The sequence below is a fragment of the Nycticebus coucang genome, chromosome 7 (assembly GCF_027406575.1).
Source record: "Nycticebus coucang isolate mNycCou1 chromosome 7, mNycCou1.pri, whole genome shotgun sequence".
NCBI classification, from domain to species: Eukaryota; Metazoa; Chordata; class Mammalia; order Primates; family Lorisidae; genus Nycticebus; species Nycticebus coucang.
The window spans coordinates 75,826,505-75,844,786 of NC_069786.1; the positions used below are offsets into that span (position 1 = coordinate 75,826,505).

Genomic DNA, 18,282 nt, shown 5'->3' on the forward strand with positions numbered 1-18,282 from the left:
TAATGCAATCCCTATTAAATCTCCACTGTCATACTTTAAAAATCTTGAAAAAATAATACTTCGTTTTATATGGAATCAGAAAAAACCTCGAATAGCCAAGACATTACTCAGAAATAAAAACAAAGCAGGACAAATCACGCTACCGGACCTCAGACTATACTATAAATCGATAGTGATCAAAACAGCATGGTACTGGCACAAAAACAGAGAGGTAGATGTATGGAACAGAATAGAGAGCCAAGAGATGAATCCAGATTCTTACCATTATTTGATCTTTGACAAGCCAATTAAAAACATTCAGTGGGGAAAAGATTCCCTATTTAACAAATAGTGCTGGGTGAACTGGCTGGCAACCTGCAGAAGACTGAAACTGGACCCACACCTTTCACCATTAACTAAGATAGACTATCACTGGATTAAAGATTTAAACTCAAGACATGAAACTATAAAAATACTAGAAGAGAATGCAGGGAAAACCCTTGAAAAAAATCGGTCTGGGCGAGTGTTTTATGAGGAGGACCCCCCGGGCAATTGAAGTAGCTTCAAAAATACACTACTGAGACCTGATCAAACTAAAAAGCTTCTGCACAGCCAAGAACACAGTAAGTAGAGCAAGAAAACAGCCCTCAGAATGGGAGAAGATATTTGCAGGTTATGTCTCCGACAAAGGTTTAATAACCAGAATCCACAGAGAACTCAAATGTATAAGTAAGAAAAGAAGTGATCCCATCACAGGTTGGGCAAGGGAAGACAGGCGCGTGACCATATGAAAAAAATGCTCATCATCTTTAATCATCAGAGAAATGCAAATCAAAACTACTTGGAGATATCATCTAACTCCAGTAAGATTAGCCTATATCACAAAATCCCAAGACCAGAGATGTTGGCGTGGATGTGAAGAAAAGGGAACACTTCTACACTGCTGGTGGGAATGCAAATTAATACATTCCTTATGGAAAGATGTTTGGAGAATACTTAGAGATCTAAAAATAGACCTGCCATTCAATCCTATAATTCCTCTACTAGGCATATACCCAGAAGACCAAAAGTCACATCATACCAAAGATATTTCTACCAGAATGTTTATTGCAGCCCAATTCATAATTGCTAAGTCATGAAAAAAGCCCAAGAGCCCATCGATCCACGAATGGATTAATAAATTGTGGTATATGTACACCATGGAATATTATGCAGCCTTAAAGAAAGATGGAGACTTTACCTCCTTCATGTTTACATGGATGGAGCTGGAACATATTCTTCTTAGTAAAGTATCTCAAGAATGGAAGAAAAAGTATCCAATATACTCAGCCCTACTATGAAACTAATTTATGGCTTTCACATGAAAGCTATAACCCAGTTATAACCCAAAAATAGGGGGAAGGGAAAAAGGGAGGGGAAGGAGGGGGGAGGTGGACGGAGGGAGGGCAATTGGTGGGATTACACCTGCGGTGCATCTTATAAGGGTATATGTGAAACTTAGTAAATGTAGAATTTAAATGTCTTAACACAATAACTAAGAAAATGCCAGGAAGGCCATGTTAACCAGTGTGATGAAAATGTGTCAGACAGTCTATAGAACCAGTGTATGGTGCCCCATGATTGCATTAATGTACCAGCTATGATTTAATAAAATATATATATTAAAAAAATAAAAAATAAAAATAAATAAAAATAGATCTGCCATTCAATCCTATAATTCCTCTACTAGGTATATACCCAGAAGACCGAAAATCGCATTATAACAAAGATATTTGGACCATAATGTTTATTGCAGCCCAATTCATAATTGCTAAGTAATGGAAAAAGCCCAAGTGCCCATCCATCCATGAAAGGATTAATAAATTGTGGTATATGTACACCATGGAATATTATGCAGCTTTAAAGAAAGATGGAGACTTTACCTCTTTCGTGTTTACATGGATGGAGCTGGAACTTATTCTTCTTAGTAAAGTATCTCAAGAATGGAAGAAAACGTATCCAATGTACTCAGCCCTACTATGAAACTAATTTATGGCTTTCACGTGAAAGCTATAACCCAGTTATAACCTAAGAATGGGGGGAAGGGGGAAAAGGGAGCGGAGGGAAGGGGGAGGTGGGTGGAGGGAGGGTGATTGGTGGTATTACACCTGTGGTGCATCTTACAAGGGTATATGTGAAACTTAGTAAATGTAGAATGTAAATGTCTTAACACAATAACTAAGAAAATGTCAGGAAGGCTATGTTAACCAGTCTAATGAAAATGTGTCAAACAGTCTATAAAACCAGTGTATGGTGCCCCATGATTGCATTAATGTACACAGCTATGATTTAATAATATAAAAATATGCAAATCTATAACTATAATCTACTACATAAATATATGCAAAAGCAAAGACCATATGATCCTATCAATCAACGCAGAAAAAGCATTTAGCAAAATTCAGATCCTTTCATGGTAAGAATGCCCAACAAAACTGATATAGATAGGACATTCCTCAAAATTATAAAGGCTATTTATGACAAATCTATAATAGCTAACATCAAATTGAATGGGGGAAAAATCAAAAGCATTCCCACTTAGAACTAGAACCAGAAGAGGTTGCCTACTATCTCCATTTTTATTCAACAAAGGGTTGGAAGTTCTTTTCAGAGTAATCAGGCAAAGAAGGTAAATCAACAGGGTCCAAATAAGGAAGGAAGAGATCAAACTATCATTCTTTGCTGATGATATGATCTTATATCAAGAAAACACCAGACTCAACTAAGAGAATCCTGGAAGTGATAAATAAATTCAGCAAAGTCCCAGGTTACAAAATCAGCATACACAAATCAGTAGCTCCTACAGTATGGGAGAAAATATTCTCATGCTATGCATTTGATAGAGGACTGATAACCAGAATATACAAAGAACTCAAACAAATCAGCCAGAAACAATCAAACAATCCCATTAAAAAGTAGGCAAAAAACAGGAACAGAAAACTTTCAAATGAAGATATACTAGTGGCCAACAAAGTCATGAAAAAATGCTCACCATCTAATCATAAAAGAAATGCAAATCAAAACCACATGAGATATCACCTAATTCCAATTAGAATGGCTCTTATTAAAAAATCCCCAAACAACAGATGCTGGTGTGGATGTGGAGAGAAAGGAACTCTCACACACTGTTGGTGGGGCTGCAGACTAGTGCAATCTCTATAGAAAATTGTATGGAGAGAACTCCAAGAACTCAATATAGATGCACCATTTGATACAGCAATCTTACTGCTGGGTATATGCCCAAAGGATGGAGGGTCATTTTACAAAAAGGACACTTGCACTCAAATGTTTATAGCAGCACAATTCACACTTGCAAAGATGTGGAAACAACCCAAGTGCTCATCAATACATGACTACATTAATAAAATGTGGTACATGTTTACTATACTACTCTGCCATAAACAAAGGGGTAATCTAGTATCTTTTGTGACAGCCTGCATGGAACTGGAAACCATTCTTCCAAGTGACCATCAGAAGAACAGAGAAACAAACACATATACTCAATATCAAATCTGAACTAATCATTCAACGCTTAAGTGTGTGTATGGAAATCAAGCTGGGGGAGGGACAAGAAGATGGGTTTATTCACATTTATTGGGTACAGTATGCACACTACCTGGGTGAAGGGTACACTTATAACTTTGACTCAATGCCCATCAACCCATGAATGGATTAATAAATTGTGGTATGTGTACACCATAGAATATTATGCAGCTTTAAAAAAGATGGAGACTTTACCTCTTTTATGTTTACATGAACGGAGCTGGAACATATTCTTCTTAGTAAAATATCCCAAGAATGGAAGAAAAAGTATCCAATGTACTCAGCTCTACCAATATATAACCACCTACACTTTCATATGAAAGCTATAACCCAACTACAGCCCAAGATGAAGGGGAAAGAGGAGGGGGAGGGGAAAGTAGAGGGAGGGTAATTGGTGGGACCACACCTAGGGTACATTTTACAAGGGTACTTGTCAAATCTACTAAGTGTAGAGTATAAACCTCTTTTTTTTGTTGTTGTTGTTGTAGAGACAGAGTCTCACTTTATGGCCCTGGGTACAGTGCCGTGGCCTCACACAGCTCACAGCAACCTCCAACTCCTGGGCTTAAGTGATTCTCTTGTGTCAGCCTCCCGAGTAGCTGGGACTACAGGCGCCCACCACAACGCCCGGCTACTTTCTTTTGGTTGCAGTTTGACCGGGGCCAGGTTTGAACCTGCCACCCTCGGCATATGGGGCCGGCGCCTTACCCACTGAGCCACAGGCACCACCCGAGTGTAAACCTCTTAACACGATAATTAAGAAAGTGTGGTGAAGGCAATGTTAACCAGTTTTTTGTATTTCAAATTGTATATAAAACTAGAACATTGTACACCATAAATGCATTATTGTACACAGCTATGATTTAATTTTTAAAACAGTATGAAAACAAAACATGTATAATACACCCCAATATTCTGAAATTAAATAAATATATAAAAGAAATGATTTTTTAAAAAGGAATTGAAACAATCTTCTATCCTACAGAGGAGAGAAAGAGAAAGCTACTAATATAGTTGAAGTAACCCTAGAATGGCAGGACCACAGTACTGTAAAGCGTCACGCAAACTCCAGATCACCGCAATGCTCCTGGAGAGCCCATCACCCAACGTATCACAGCCCTGCTAGTAAAGCGTCTACTTAGCATTGTACAGCTTCTCCATAAATTCTCTTAGCTGACATGGACTTTGCCTTAAAAGCTGAAGATAAATTCAAGCCTGTATAAAAAATCCTGAACAGTAAAAACTGAAAACAGCATCACTGATATATATATATATATATATATTTTTTTTTTTGTAGAGACAGAGTTTCACTTTATTGCCCTCGGTAGAGTGCCGTGGCCTCACACAGCTCACAGCAACCTCCAACTCCTGGGCTTAAGCGATTCTCTTGCCTCAGCCTCCCGAGTAGCTGGGACTACAGCTGCCCGCCACAACGCCCGGCTATTTTTTGATTGCAGTTTGGCCGGGGCCAGGTTTGAACCCATCACCCTTGGTATATGGGGCCGGCGCCTTACCGACTGAGCCACAGGCACTGCCCATCACTGATATTTGTCTTCCATTTCCCAAAAAGAAAATTTCAGTACAATAGTAGAGTTATAAAATACAACTCTAGAAATGGAAGAAAAATGGAAGAAATGGAAGACAAAAGTTAAAAGATACAATATAAATACTGATTAGAGTACAGAAACAATTTAGTTACCAGTTAGTCAAGTATTAATTTTTACATTTTATATAAGAAATGAGACATGATGACATCTGCTTGTAGGAGCCATTTTAATCAAACTACAGAACAGAATAAAAGGTGGCTTGCCATGAACCAGCAGAGAGGCAGTTAGCTCACACAACTATCCACTCTGATTAAAAGAAGTCTCAGAATACCCTTCAAACAAAATGTTCATAGAAAAACAAAATGTGAGGCGGAGCAAGATGGCAGCCGAGTAACAGCTTCCTTGCATCGGGGCACCGTGAGTCTGGGGAGATAGGAATCCAGGCATCTCTGGCTGGTGGGATCTGCCTATCATCACCCCTGCGAGGATACAGGGAGTCAGCGAAAGACTTCTGGACCCCAAGAGGAGGACTAAAACAGTGGAAAACCGGCAAGTGGTCGCGTGTGTTCAATCCATCTAAACCCGCCTGCAACTTCCACCCGCACGAGAACTTAAAGAGCAAGAGGAAGTGAAAGGAAAATTAAGGCAAGGAAACAGATAAAAGAAATCACTCATGAGGAAGAATCAGCAGAAAACTCCAGGCAACATGAAGAACCAGTCTAGAACAACCCCGCCAAGGGACCATGAGGTAGCTACTGCAGAGGATTCCACCTATACAGAAATGTTAGGAATGACAGAAAGGGAATTTAGAATACACATGTTGAAAACAATGAAAGAAATGATGGAAACAATGAAGGAAACTGCTAATAAAGTGGAAAATAACCAAAAGGAAATCCAAAAACAGAATCAAATAAGAGATGAACGATATGAAGAATATAAAAAGGATATAGCAGAGCTGAAGGAACTGAAACAGTCAATTAGGGAACTTAAAAGATGCAATGGAAAGTATCAGCAACAGGTTAGACCATGCAGAAGAAAGAATTTCAGAGGTAGAAGACAAAGTTTTTGAGATAACTCAGATAGTAAAAGAGGAAGAAAAGAAGAGAGACAAAGCAGAACGTTCACTGTCAGAATTACGGGACTTTATGAAGCGTTCCAACATACGAGTTATAGGAATTCCAGAAGGGGAAGAAGAATGCCCCAGAGGAATGGAAGCCATACTAGAGAATATTATAAAAGAAAATTTCCCAAATATCACCAAAGATTCTGACACACTGCTTTCAGAGGGCTATCGGACCCCAGGTCGCCTCAACTCTAACCGAGCTTCTCCAAGACACATTGTGATGAATCTGTCCAAAGTCAAGACAAAAGAAAAGATTCTGCAAGCTGCCAGGAGTAAGCGCCAGTTGACCTACAGGGGCAAATCCATCAGAGTGACCGCAGACTTCTCTAATGAAACTTTCCAAGCAAGAAGACAATGGTCATCTACCTTTAATCAACTTAAACAGAACAATTTTCAGCCCAGAATTCTGTACCCTGCTAAGCTAAGCTTCAAAATTGATGGAGAAATCAAATCATTTACGGATATACAAACATTGAGGAAATTCGCCACAACAAGACCAGCTCTACAGGAAATACTTCAACCTGTTCTGCACACTGACCACCACAATGGATCAGCAGCAAAGTAAAAACTCAGAAATTAAAGGACAGAACCTAACCTCCACACCGATGCAAAGATAAAACTAAGCAATGGACTCTCACAAAATAAGACGAATAGACTACTACCACACTTACCAATTATCTCAATAAATGTTAATGGCTTGAGTTCCCCACTGAAGAGACATAGATTGGTTGACTGGATTAAAAAACACAAGCCATCCATTTGCTGTCTGCAAGAAACACACCTGGCTTCAAAAGACAAATTAAAGCTCCGAGTCAAGGGTTGGAAGACAATTTTTCAGGCAAATGGAATTCAGAAGAAAACAGGAGTCGCAATCTTATTTTCAGATACATGTGGATTTAAAGCAACAAAAGTCAAAAAAGACAAAGAAGGTCACTTTATATTGGTCAAGGGAAAAATACAACAAGAAGACATTTCAATTCTAAATATTTATGCACCCAATTTAAATGCTCCCAGATTCTTGAAACAGACCTTACTCAGTCTGAGCAATATGATATCTGATAATACCATCATAACAGGGGACTTTAACACTCCTCTTACAGAGCTGGACAGATCCTCTAAACAGAAATTAAACAAAGATATAAGAGATTTAAATGAGACCCTAGAACAACTGTGCTTGATAGACGCATATAGAACACTCCATCCCAAAGATAAAGAATATACATTCTTCTCATCACCCCATGGAACATTCTCCAAAATTGATCATCCTGGGACACAAAACAAATATCAACAGAATCAAAAGAATTGAAATTTTACCTTGTATCTTCTCAGACCATAAGGCACTAAAGGTGGAACTCAACTCTAACAAAAATGCTCGACCCCACCCAAAGGCATGGAAATTAAACAATCTTCTGTTGAATAACAGATGGTGCAGGAAGAAATAAAACAGGAAATCATTAACTTCCTTGAACATAACAACAATGAAGACACAAGCTACCAAAACCTGTGGGATACTGCAAAAGCAGTTTTGAGAGGAAAATTCATCGCTTTAGATGCCTACATTTGAAAAACAGAAAGAGAGCACATCAACAATCTCACAAGAGATCTTATGGAATTGGAAAAAGAAGAACAATCTAAGCCTAAACTCAGTAGAAGAAAAGAAATATCCAAAATCAAATCAGAGATCAATGAAATTGAAAAGAATCATTCAGAAAATTAATGAAACAAGGAGTTGGTTTTTTGAAAAAATAAATAAAATAGATAAACCATTGGCCAGACTAATGAGAAATAGAAAAGTAAAATCTCTGGTAACCTCAATCAGAAATGATAAAGGGGAAATAACAACTGATCCCACAGAGATACAAGAGATCATCTCTGAATACTACCAGAAACTCTAAGCCCAGAAATTTGACAATGTGAAAGAAATGAATCAATATTTGGAATCACACCCTCTCCCTAGACTCAGCCAGGAAGAAATAGAGCTCTTGAACAGACCAATTTCAAGCACTGAGATCAAAGAAACAATAAAAAATCTTCCAACCAAAAAATGCCCTGGTCCAGATGGCTTCACTCCAGAATTCTATCAAACCTTCAAGGAAGAGCTGATTCTTGTACTGCAGAAATTTTTGCAAAAAATTGAGGAAGAAGGAATCTTCCCCAACACATTCTATGAAGCAAACATCACCCTGATACCAAAACCAGGAAAAGACCCAAACAAAAAGGAGAATTTCAGACCAATCTCATTCATGAAAATAGAATAAAAAATTCTCAACAAAATCCGAGCCAACAGATTACAGCTTATCATCAAAAAAGTCATTCATCATGATCAAGTAGGCTTCATCCCAGGGATGCAAGGTTGGTTTAACATACGCAAGTCCATAAACGTTATCCACCATATTAACAGAGGCAAAAATAAAGATCACATGATCCTCTCAATAGATGCAGAATAAGCATTTGATAAAATCCAGCATCCTTTTCTAATTAGAACACTGAAGAGTATAGGCATAGGTGGCACATTTCTAAAACTGATTGAAGCTATCTATGACAAACCCACAGCCAATATCTTACTGAATGGAGTAAAACTGAAAGCTTTTCCTCTTAGAACTGGAACCAGACAAGGTTGTCCTCTGTCACCTTTACTATTCAATGTAGTGCTGGAAGTTCTAGCCAATACAATTAGGCAAGATAAGGAAATAAAGGGAATCCAAATGGGAGCAGAGGAGGTCAAACTCTCCCTCTTTGCTGACGACATGATCTTATACTTAGAGAACCCCAAAGACTCAACCACAAGACTCCTAGAAGTCATCAAAAAGTACAGTAATGTTTTAGGATATAAAATCAATGTCCACAAGTCAGTAGCCTTTGTATACACCAATAACAATCAAGATGAGAAGCTAATTAAGGACACAACTCCTTTAACAATAGTTTCAAAGAAAATGAAATACCTAGGAATATACCTAATGAAGGAGGTGAAGGACCTCTATAAAGAAAACTATGAAATCCTCAGAAAGGAAATAGCAGAGGATATTAACAAATGGAAGAACATACCATGCTCATGGATGGGAAGAATCAACATTGTTAAAATGTCTATACTTCCCAAAGCAATCTACCTATTCAATGCCATTCCTATCAAAGTACCTACATCGTACTTTCAAGATTTGGAAAAAATGATTCTGCGTTTTGTATGGAACCGGAAAAAACCCCGTATAGCTAAGGCAGTTCTTAGTAACAAAAATAAAGCTGGGGGCATCAGCATACCAGATTTTAATCTGTACTACAAAGCCATAGTGGTCAAGACAGCATGGTACTGGCACAAAAACAGAGACATAGACACTTGGAATCGAATTGAACATCAAGAAATGAAACTAACATCTTACAACCACCTAATCTTCGATAAACCAAACAAGAACTTACCTTGGGGGAAAGACTCCCTATTCAATAAATGGTGTTGGGAGAACTGGATGTCTACATGTAAAAGACTGAAACTGGACCCACACCCTTCTCCACTCACAAAAATTGATTCAAGATGGATAAAGGACTTAAATTTAAGGCATGAAACAATAAAAATCCTCCAAGAAAGCATAGGAAAAACACTGGAAGATATTGGCCTGGGGGAAGACTTCATGAAGAAGACTGCCATGGCAATTGCAACAACAACAAAAATAAACAAATGGGACTTCATTAAACTGAAAAGCTTCTGTACAGCTAAGGAGACAATAACCAAAGCAAAGAGACAACCTACACAATGGGAAAGGATATTTGCATATTTTCAATCAGACAAAAGCTTGATAACTAGGATCTACAGAGAACTCAAATTAATCCACATGAAAAAAGCCAACAATCCCATATATCAATGGGCAAGAGACATGAATAGAACCTTCTCTAAAGATGACAGACGAATGGCTAACAAACACATGAAAAAATGTTCATCACCTCTATATATTAGAGAAATGCAAATCAAAACAACCCTGAGATATCATCTAACCCCAGTGAGAATGGCCCACATCACAAGATCTCAAAACTGCAGATGCTGGCGTGGATGTGGAGAGAAGGGAACACTTTGACACTGCTGGTGGGACTGCAAACTAATACAACCTTTCTGGAAGGAAGTATGGAGAAACCTCAAAGCACTCAAGCTAGACCTCCCATTTGATCCTGCAATCCCATTACTGGGCATCTACCCAGAAGGAAAAAAATCCTTTTATCATAAGGACACTTGTAGTAGACTGTTTATTGCAGCTCAATTTACAATCACCAAAATGTGGAAACAGCCTAAATGCCCACCAACCCAGGAATGGATTAACAAGCTGTGGTATATGTATACCATGGAATACTATTCAGCCATTAAAAAAAAAGGAGACTTTACATCCTTTGTATTAACCTGGATGGAAGTGGAAGACATTATTCTTAGTAAAGCATCACAAGAATGGAGAAGGATGAATCCTATGTACTCAATTTTGATATGAGGACAATTAATGACAATTAAGGTTATGGGGGGGGAAGCAGAAAGAGGGACGGAGGGAGGGGGGTGGGGCCTTGGTGTGTGTCACACTTTATCGGGGCAAGACATGATTGCAAGAGGGACTTTACCTAACAATTGCAATCAGTGTAACCTGGCTTATTGTACCCTCAATGAATCCCCAACAATAAAAAAAAATAAAAAGAAAAACAAAATGTATTCCTGTCAAACTTATAAAGAAAAGTTTAAACAATATTATATATCAAACACTTTTGATTTTAAGAAGAAAACATACCTGAAAGGAAGGCTAGTTTCTTCTTTAGAATAGGTAATATTACTGAGGCCTCCATGTTACTCCAGCGAACTTCGTTTTTTCCTGAAAACACAAAAATTTAAAATGTCAACTAGCAATATTTTTTCTATGAAACACATACTTATGATGGTTTATCCCAGAGTTTCTCACCCTTCTATTTTTTGACATTGAGCCACATAATTCTTTTTGTAGGGAGTTATCCTCTGCATTGTAGAACAGTTACCAGTATCCTTGGCCTCTACTTACTAAATACCAATAGTATCTCTCTTTCCCAGTTGTGACAACCAAAGTTTCATTTTCAAAAATCCTAAGGTAGGCCACGGTGGCTCACGCCTGTAATCCTAGCACTCTGGGAGGCCGAGGTGGGTGGACTGCCTGAGCTCATGGGTTCAAGACCAGCCTGAGTCACAGCAAGACCCTGTCTCTAACAATAGCTGGGTATTGTGGCGGGCACCTGTATTCCCAGATACTCAGGAGGCTGAGGCAAGTGAATCGCTTAAGTCCAAGAATTTAAGGTTGCTGTGAGCTATGATGCCATAGTACTCTACTGAGGACGACAAAATGACTCTTCTCTCAAAAAAAAAGTCCTGTGGTAGACAATATGATAGCTGATGGAGAATAATGAATAACTGGCTTAATTGTTTTTCAGAGCAATACTCTTGGGCTCAACTTTGTGTAGTACATAAAAGTAGCTCAATAAAATAAAGGAATGAGGCAATCTTTAGTTGCTTTCTTTATCAATTGTGCAGCTTACTTCCAAATATTTTATTCTTTCCACTCCACTATTGAATGGCTTTCCCCGATATCTCTTAATTTTTGCTTCCCTATAACACATAGTATCCTCATTTTTACCTCAAAATATTTCCAAATACACTGTTTGTTTTTTCTCCCACTGCAAACTATCTCCATCTACCCACATTTTATAGTTTTAAATTCTCTAAGGAAAAATTTCATTATCCCAGGACATCTTTTTGTCCTAGGCCACAATTTGTTCTTCTTGGTTCAGTTTTCCAGGGTCTGTTTGGCCAAGCCGTCAAGAGCTTACAGCAAGAGTAAGACAGTTTCCCTTAAATGGGTGGTTTGTCGTGACAAGCATTCAGAAGCTTGGCCAGCTCAGTAAATTCTCAAAATAGGATTTTGAAAAGAGTGGGACCTTTAAAATAAAACAAAATAAGCAATTCAGATGTTCAATTCTCTCATCCTCTTATAGTTAGTTTCATGTCTAACAGCATATTCTCCATCACATTTTGTCCCTTCTTCCACTGGCTCATCTTATACCTACCCACCATCACAACATACGGCAGTTCCTTGGCGTGCATTGTGAAATCTTACTGCATTTAGTGTAAGCAAACACTCTTGAAAACAATTTCCCAGTAGAGCAGAAAATATGACTCTTTACATTCAAAGTATATTACTTATTCAACAAACACCAGCTAGGAACCTTTCCCATTTTAGGCACTAAACTGCCAGCTGGAGCTCAAAACTCAAGTCATAGCCTTGCCCAGAAAAAAATCTAGTCTTTTTTTTTTTTTTTTTAAATCCCAGATATTGGCTGGGCATAATAGCTCTAAGGAAGCCAAGATGAGAGGACTGATTGAGGCCAGGAGTTCAAGACCAGTCTAAACAGACCTCACCTTTACAAATAATAATAAATAACCTAGCTGGGAAAAAGCTGAGGTAGGAAGATAACTCAAGACCAGTAATTTGAGGTTACAGTGAGCTGTGATTATGCCCCTCTGCTAGCCTGAACAATAGAGTAAGAACACTCTGTCCAGGGCCAGGCTTCAGTGCAGCTACTGCTGCCTCTCACCTAAGCACTCTGCTTGGGGTCTGACAGCTACCCACCAATGCCTGCTCTCACTCTTGGGGAGCGAGATGTAGCACACACCCACAAAAAGAGTACATAGCCTGAGGATCTAGGAACTGCCCAATCCAATCTGTCATCTTAAACACCTGAACACTCCATCCAGAGGCCTGAGGTTGGGCCTACTAAACTTTGGGCCACTACCACCTCAGCTGGCACCTACTTGCAAGTGCCACTTAGAGGCCTGGACACTGATCTGCCTACCTAATGAATGGTCCATTTCCACTATTAACCACACATTAACCTTTTAAGGAAATCAAAGATATCAATAATACTGTTTACAGCCAAAGAAATCATAAAGAGACTGCACTACTTCATGCATCCAGAATCAAAGCCAAAGTGCCCTATCTAACCAACGAAGGTTTTCCTGGTGAACCTTCAGGAAAAAGTCCACATTTATTAAGATAAGTTTAAAAATGTAAAGAAGCAACTGCCATGCCAGATGTGCAAATATCAACATAAGGCTATAGGAAACATAAAAAGACAAAGAAATATAACACCTGCAAAGGAACACAATAGTTCTCTAGCAATAGACCTTCATCAAAAAAAAAAAAATGTTAAAATCACAGAGAAAAAATTCAAAATAATGACTTTCAAAAAGATCAGTGAGATACAAGACGATTCTGGAAAAGAATTTTAAAAATCAGAAAAACAATTCAGAACATAAATGAGAAATTTGCCAAAGAGAAAGATATTCCTTAAAAAATAACCAAAGAAGCCAGGCGTGGTGGCTCATGCCTGTAATCCTAGCACTCTGGAAGGCCAAGGAGGATAGATTGCTTGAGTCCAGAAGTCTGAGACCAGCCTGAGCAAGAGCGAGACTTTGGCTCTACTAAAAATAGAAAAACTAGATAGGCATTGTGGTAGGCACCTATAGTCACAGCTACTGGGGAGGCTGAGGCAAGAGGATCACTTGACCCCAGAAATTTGTGGTGCCTGTGAGCTCTGACACCACAGCACTCTAGCCAGGTAGCCAGGGTGACAGAGTAAGACTCTGTCTAAAAAAAAAAAAAAAAAGAGAAAGTCTCAAGACAATGATAACAGCAAATCCTAAAAACAGCAAGAGAAATGCCTCTGGTCATCTGTAATGGAAACTCCATCAAACTAACAGCTAATTTCTCAGCAGAAACCTTATAGTCCAGAAGAGAATAAGATGATATTTTCAAAATGCTGAAAGAAAACAAACACCATCCAAGAATACTATATCTAGTAAAATTATCCTTCATAAATGAAAGAGAAACTAATTATTCTCAGACCAGAGAATGCAAAAGGAATTTATTATCAATAGAATGGCCCCACAAGAAATGCTCAAGGAAGGCTAACCCCTGGCAATAAAAGGACATTACCATCATGAGAACACACAAAAGCATAAAACTCACTAGTAAAGCAATGCTATGACTCACGCTATGGCACTAGCACTTCTGCCTATCCATGATTTTATACCATCCTTGCAAATGTCAATACAACTTTTTTACTTGTTTAAATTGTTCAAAAAAAATTTACAGTTTTTTAATCCAATGATACCTAAGAATTATTATAAAAAACAGTTAGACCTCATGGGCTCCTGAAAGCTACAAGCAAAATGTCCGACCCAGGCTGTCAATGGGATGCTCCCACAGAGGATTTCAATCTTTATTTTATTTATTAAATCATAACTGTGTACATTAATGCATTTATAGGGTACAGTGTGCTAAAAGTAATGCAGTGGCAGAGACAACTTAATCTACAAAGAGAACTGGCTTCCTACTGAGATTTTTCCTATGCTGTGAGCACAAATTCTCAGCTGCCTCCAATTTCTGTTTTTAAGCCTACTTCTCCATTCTTCTCATCAATTCTGTAAATTACACTTTAGTTACTTCTTTTTTAGTCAGTGGTGAAATCTGATTGGTGTAAGACGCATAACTACAATTTAGGGTTAGTAGACAGCATCTCTGATCACTTAAGCCCTTTTTTTTTTTTTTTAATCTTCTGCCATTTGTTTTGAATAAGAATGCTCACCAATATGTTGAGGTTTTAACCCGGGTCATTGTAAAGCTGAATTAAATAGGACCCAAGAGATAAGAACATATGGGATCCCCAAGATCCCTACGAGGCATAAAAGTTGCAGGGGATCCCTGTAGTAAAACCTAGGCTACTGAAGCTTTGTGAGTGATTTTGTGCCAATAAGTGCTCAAGTTTAATTTTTCACCATTGTTTTTTCCATATACTTGAAGGGAAGAGCCAAAGGATTTCAGTTTCTTGGTCTGGATTTACTTTGGCAAACTATTATTATCTGGAAGCAATCCTTCATTTTATCACTGTCTCTTCAGGGACAGGTGCTTTATCCAAACTTTCCTTTACTTTACCCCAGCAACCTCCAACCTTTTTGGCACTTAGGACCAGTTTCATGGAAGACAAAAATGCTTCCACAGATGGGGGATGGGGGAGATTGGGCAGGAGTGGACATTAGGCAGTGATGGTCTGCTGCTCAGCTCTGTGGGGGTGGGGACAACAGCTTTACAGACCGCCTTGTTTACTTTTTTAATCCAACAGCTTGTTTTGTTGTTTGGTGTTAAAAATATCCTGAAAAAGTAGGTTAAAGTAATGAGAAAAACAGGTGTGTGAACCAAGATCAAATGAACTGATAGATAAAACATAAAGCAGTCATCAAGACACAAAAATAATTACTTTTACTCTATAGCTTCCTCCCTTCTACAGCTCTCTTTCCATCAATCTCTTTCACCATTGTCACGAAAGAGATGGCTAATGAAAAATAATTACTGTCCCACTACTTCAAATTAAATTTCATTTTTCAAAAGTTACTTGTTTTCTAGTTTTCAGCACAGCCATTAAAAAAAAGAATTTGCCCTTCTGGTTATTTTAATATCTCATAGATTGGTTAAAACAGATAATATAAAAATAAATACACAAAACAAAGGGGAAATCTTGCAAAATACAACTAACCACCACCATCTCTACAATAAAATGTGAATAACATAAAAGTTCCAGTTCATGTTCCCCACTGGAACAAAGATTTTTATTTTTCACAAGAAAATAATTATTCGATCTTAATATATGAGTGGATTATACTTTTAAACAAGTAATGAGGCAAATGAACATTTACCTGACATAAAACAATGAAAAGTATAATGAAAAATAAAGCAGGCTAATAAATAGAAGAATTAAGGCATTCGTAACATATTTAACAAAGAAAAAACTAAGTACACACCACTGTACTTGTTGTATTTCACATATGGTCATTTAAAACAGGACCTATTTTAAGTCACAGTTTATTAAATATAAAGGAGGCAGAAAGCCAGAGTTTATAGCAGATGAAGGCTTGAAGACTGATGAATATAAATGAAAATGAAACCATCACTGTGTGTCACCTTCTACAAAAAACAAGAAGGACCAAATTCATCATTTCTAGGTACAAAGTAAATTCTACCTGAAACAGAGCCCTTCCACAGTTAGGGATGATGAATTCTAAGAACTAAAAATGTGGGGAGCCTAGGGTTCCACTAATATTTGTATTCATCTTCCAGTTTGATCATCTTTCCCAAGATTTTAGAAAATTAAAAAGAGGAAAATAAGGGCTACTAACTAGTAATTAAGTTGATATCTTCTCTCCTTAAGAGCAGAGACCAAGTTTCATGCATTTTTGTATTTATTCATTCATCCATTCATCCACTCAACAAATTTATACTAAGAACCTACTATATTGAGGCAAAAGAATGCCACAAAAGACCTGATGAATTAGTAGATAGATAAAAGAACAATAAAATGAACAAATATGTGAAACAAACAGTAAGGCAAAACACACTGGAAATCCTAACATTATCGCAGTGACCTGAATGGCAAAACCTTAATGGGCAGTCAAGATTCACACGTGCATGATTTTCCTTCAAAGAGATGCAATAGCTACCTAAGTTGCTGGAGGCTGGAGAAAGGCAGGTTCCTGATGGCTATTAAGATGGACATCAGCGGGTAACATTGATGGTCGGCCATTAGAGGGCAGCAGAGGATATATTGAGTAGCAGGAAAGAGGATTGCCAGGCCTTTTAATCAAGACTGGGCAAATTGCATTTCATAAGAGATTGTAATTGATGATATGAGTGGGTGAACTGGAACTCCTTCCTCAATAAGCATAAATCAACCAGTTTATTTGGAAGATTCAGTTAGATTCTTCAAAGAGCATTTTTTAGCAACCAGGGAAAGCCTATTAGGATAGCCTAAGGGTACCTAAATCATCTCTACATAAGTCAACATCATGTAGACACATAATGGCAATGAGCAAAATCAGAATGTAGGCTTCTCAGCTTTGTATTTCTTGTACATGATACAGCTACAGCTATTCTTAAATGGAGATTAGAAATACTTTCAACTGTTATTACAAAACAAGAGCAATCTTGGCAATTAAAACAAACGAACATATGAACACACGTATAGGTACTTAGCGCTCCCTGGCTGGGTTAATAACGTCATACAGCCATATGTAACACTATGCATAAATAAACCAATGCTGCTTGGCTTTAGAGCACTACATCAATGAAACAGAGTGACAGTGGAAAATTTATGCAATTTTTTGTGTTGTTGCAGATGCCAGTGTATGGTTAATAATCTGGTTTTATAACAATATTAGAAATTCTAAATGAAAGAACAATCTCTTAGATTTAAAACAAGAATGATAAAACAATGACTTATTTTATGCATACAGGTCTATCATAGAGTGTAATTCCTCTAAAACCTAAAAGCTAAAATATTACTAAATACCATTTTTACCACATGAATCAGACTTAGTTATGGTGAAGGAAGAAAAGAGGAAGAAGGAAAAAAGAAAAAGACTTCAAGATTTTTATTGAGTTTTTCTGTGAAAATACTGGTCATCTACCTTGAGAGATGAGAACTTTACCTTAAGTGGTCCAGTGAGACATTAAAAGTCCTTAAGCTTTGAAAATTCAGATGTCTACTACCAATGGTAATGACAGCCCATCACTTTTAATCCTTTCCAAAAACTTCTGTACGATATAAGCAATCACTACTAGACCACCCTCTTCACCCTGCCCGTTCTCCTCAAGAGCTATACAACACTGATGTCCACAAAGGTTAGAAGCAGAGGAAATCCATCCTTCAGGGCTCACCTCTCTAGCAATTCTGCCAAATCCTTGGTAGCTGCAAACCTCCATTTTTGAAGGTTCAGGTTTTAAAATGTCTTCAATATATAAATATTTTTTAAATCATTGGCTCTTATCTGTGTTAATGTGAGGATAAATCCTCATTTTGACTTCCTCTTCACCAAAATCAGGGCAGCAAAAAGGAAAATAAATCACTGCTTCAGAGAAGCAAATCACACTTGTGGAATTACAGGAGGGTAAAGATACTTCTGGCATCCCCAGCTGCAGTGTGCACCCCCTGCTCCTGGTTCCTTGCGATAAGCTC

The 18,282-nt window shown here is 37.9% G+C and overlaps 1 protein-coding gene across 5 annotated transcripts in view; it reads right to left on the bottom strand.

Moving 5' to 3' along the window:
• SESTD1 (SEC14 and spectrin domain containing 1) overlaps positions 1-18,282 on the bottom strand; it is a 134,446-nt gene that overhangs the window by 78,631 nt on the left and 37,533 nt on the right. For all 5 annotated transcript variants that reach the window (XM_053597673.1, XM_053597672.1, XM_053597674.1 and 2 more), the window contains one exon: positions 10,983-11,063. In XM_053597673.1, the coding sequence (XP_053453648.1) occupies positions 10,983-11,037 (55 nt within the window). In that variant the 5' untranslated portion in view covers positions 11,038-11,063. The remainder of the gene's footprint in view (positions 1-10,982; positions 11,064-18,282) is intronic.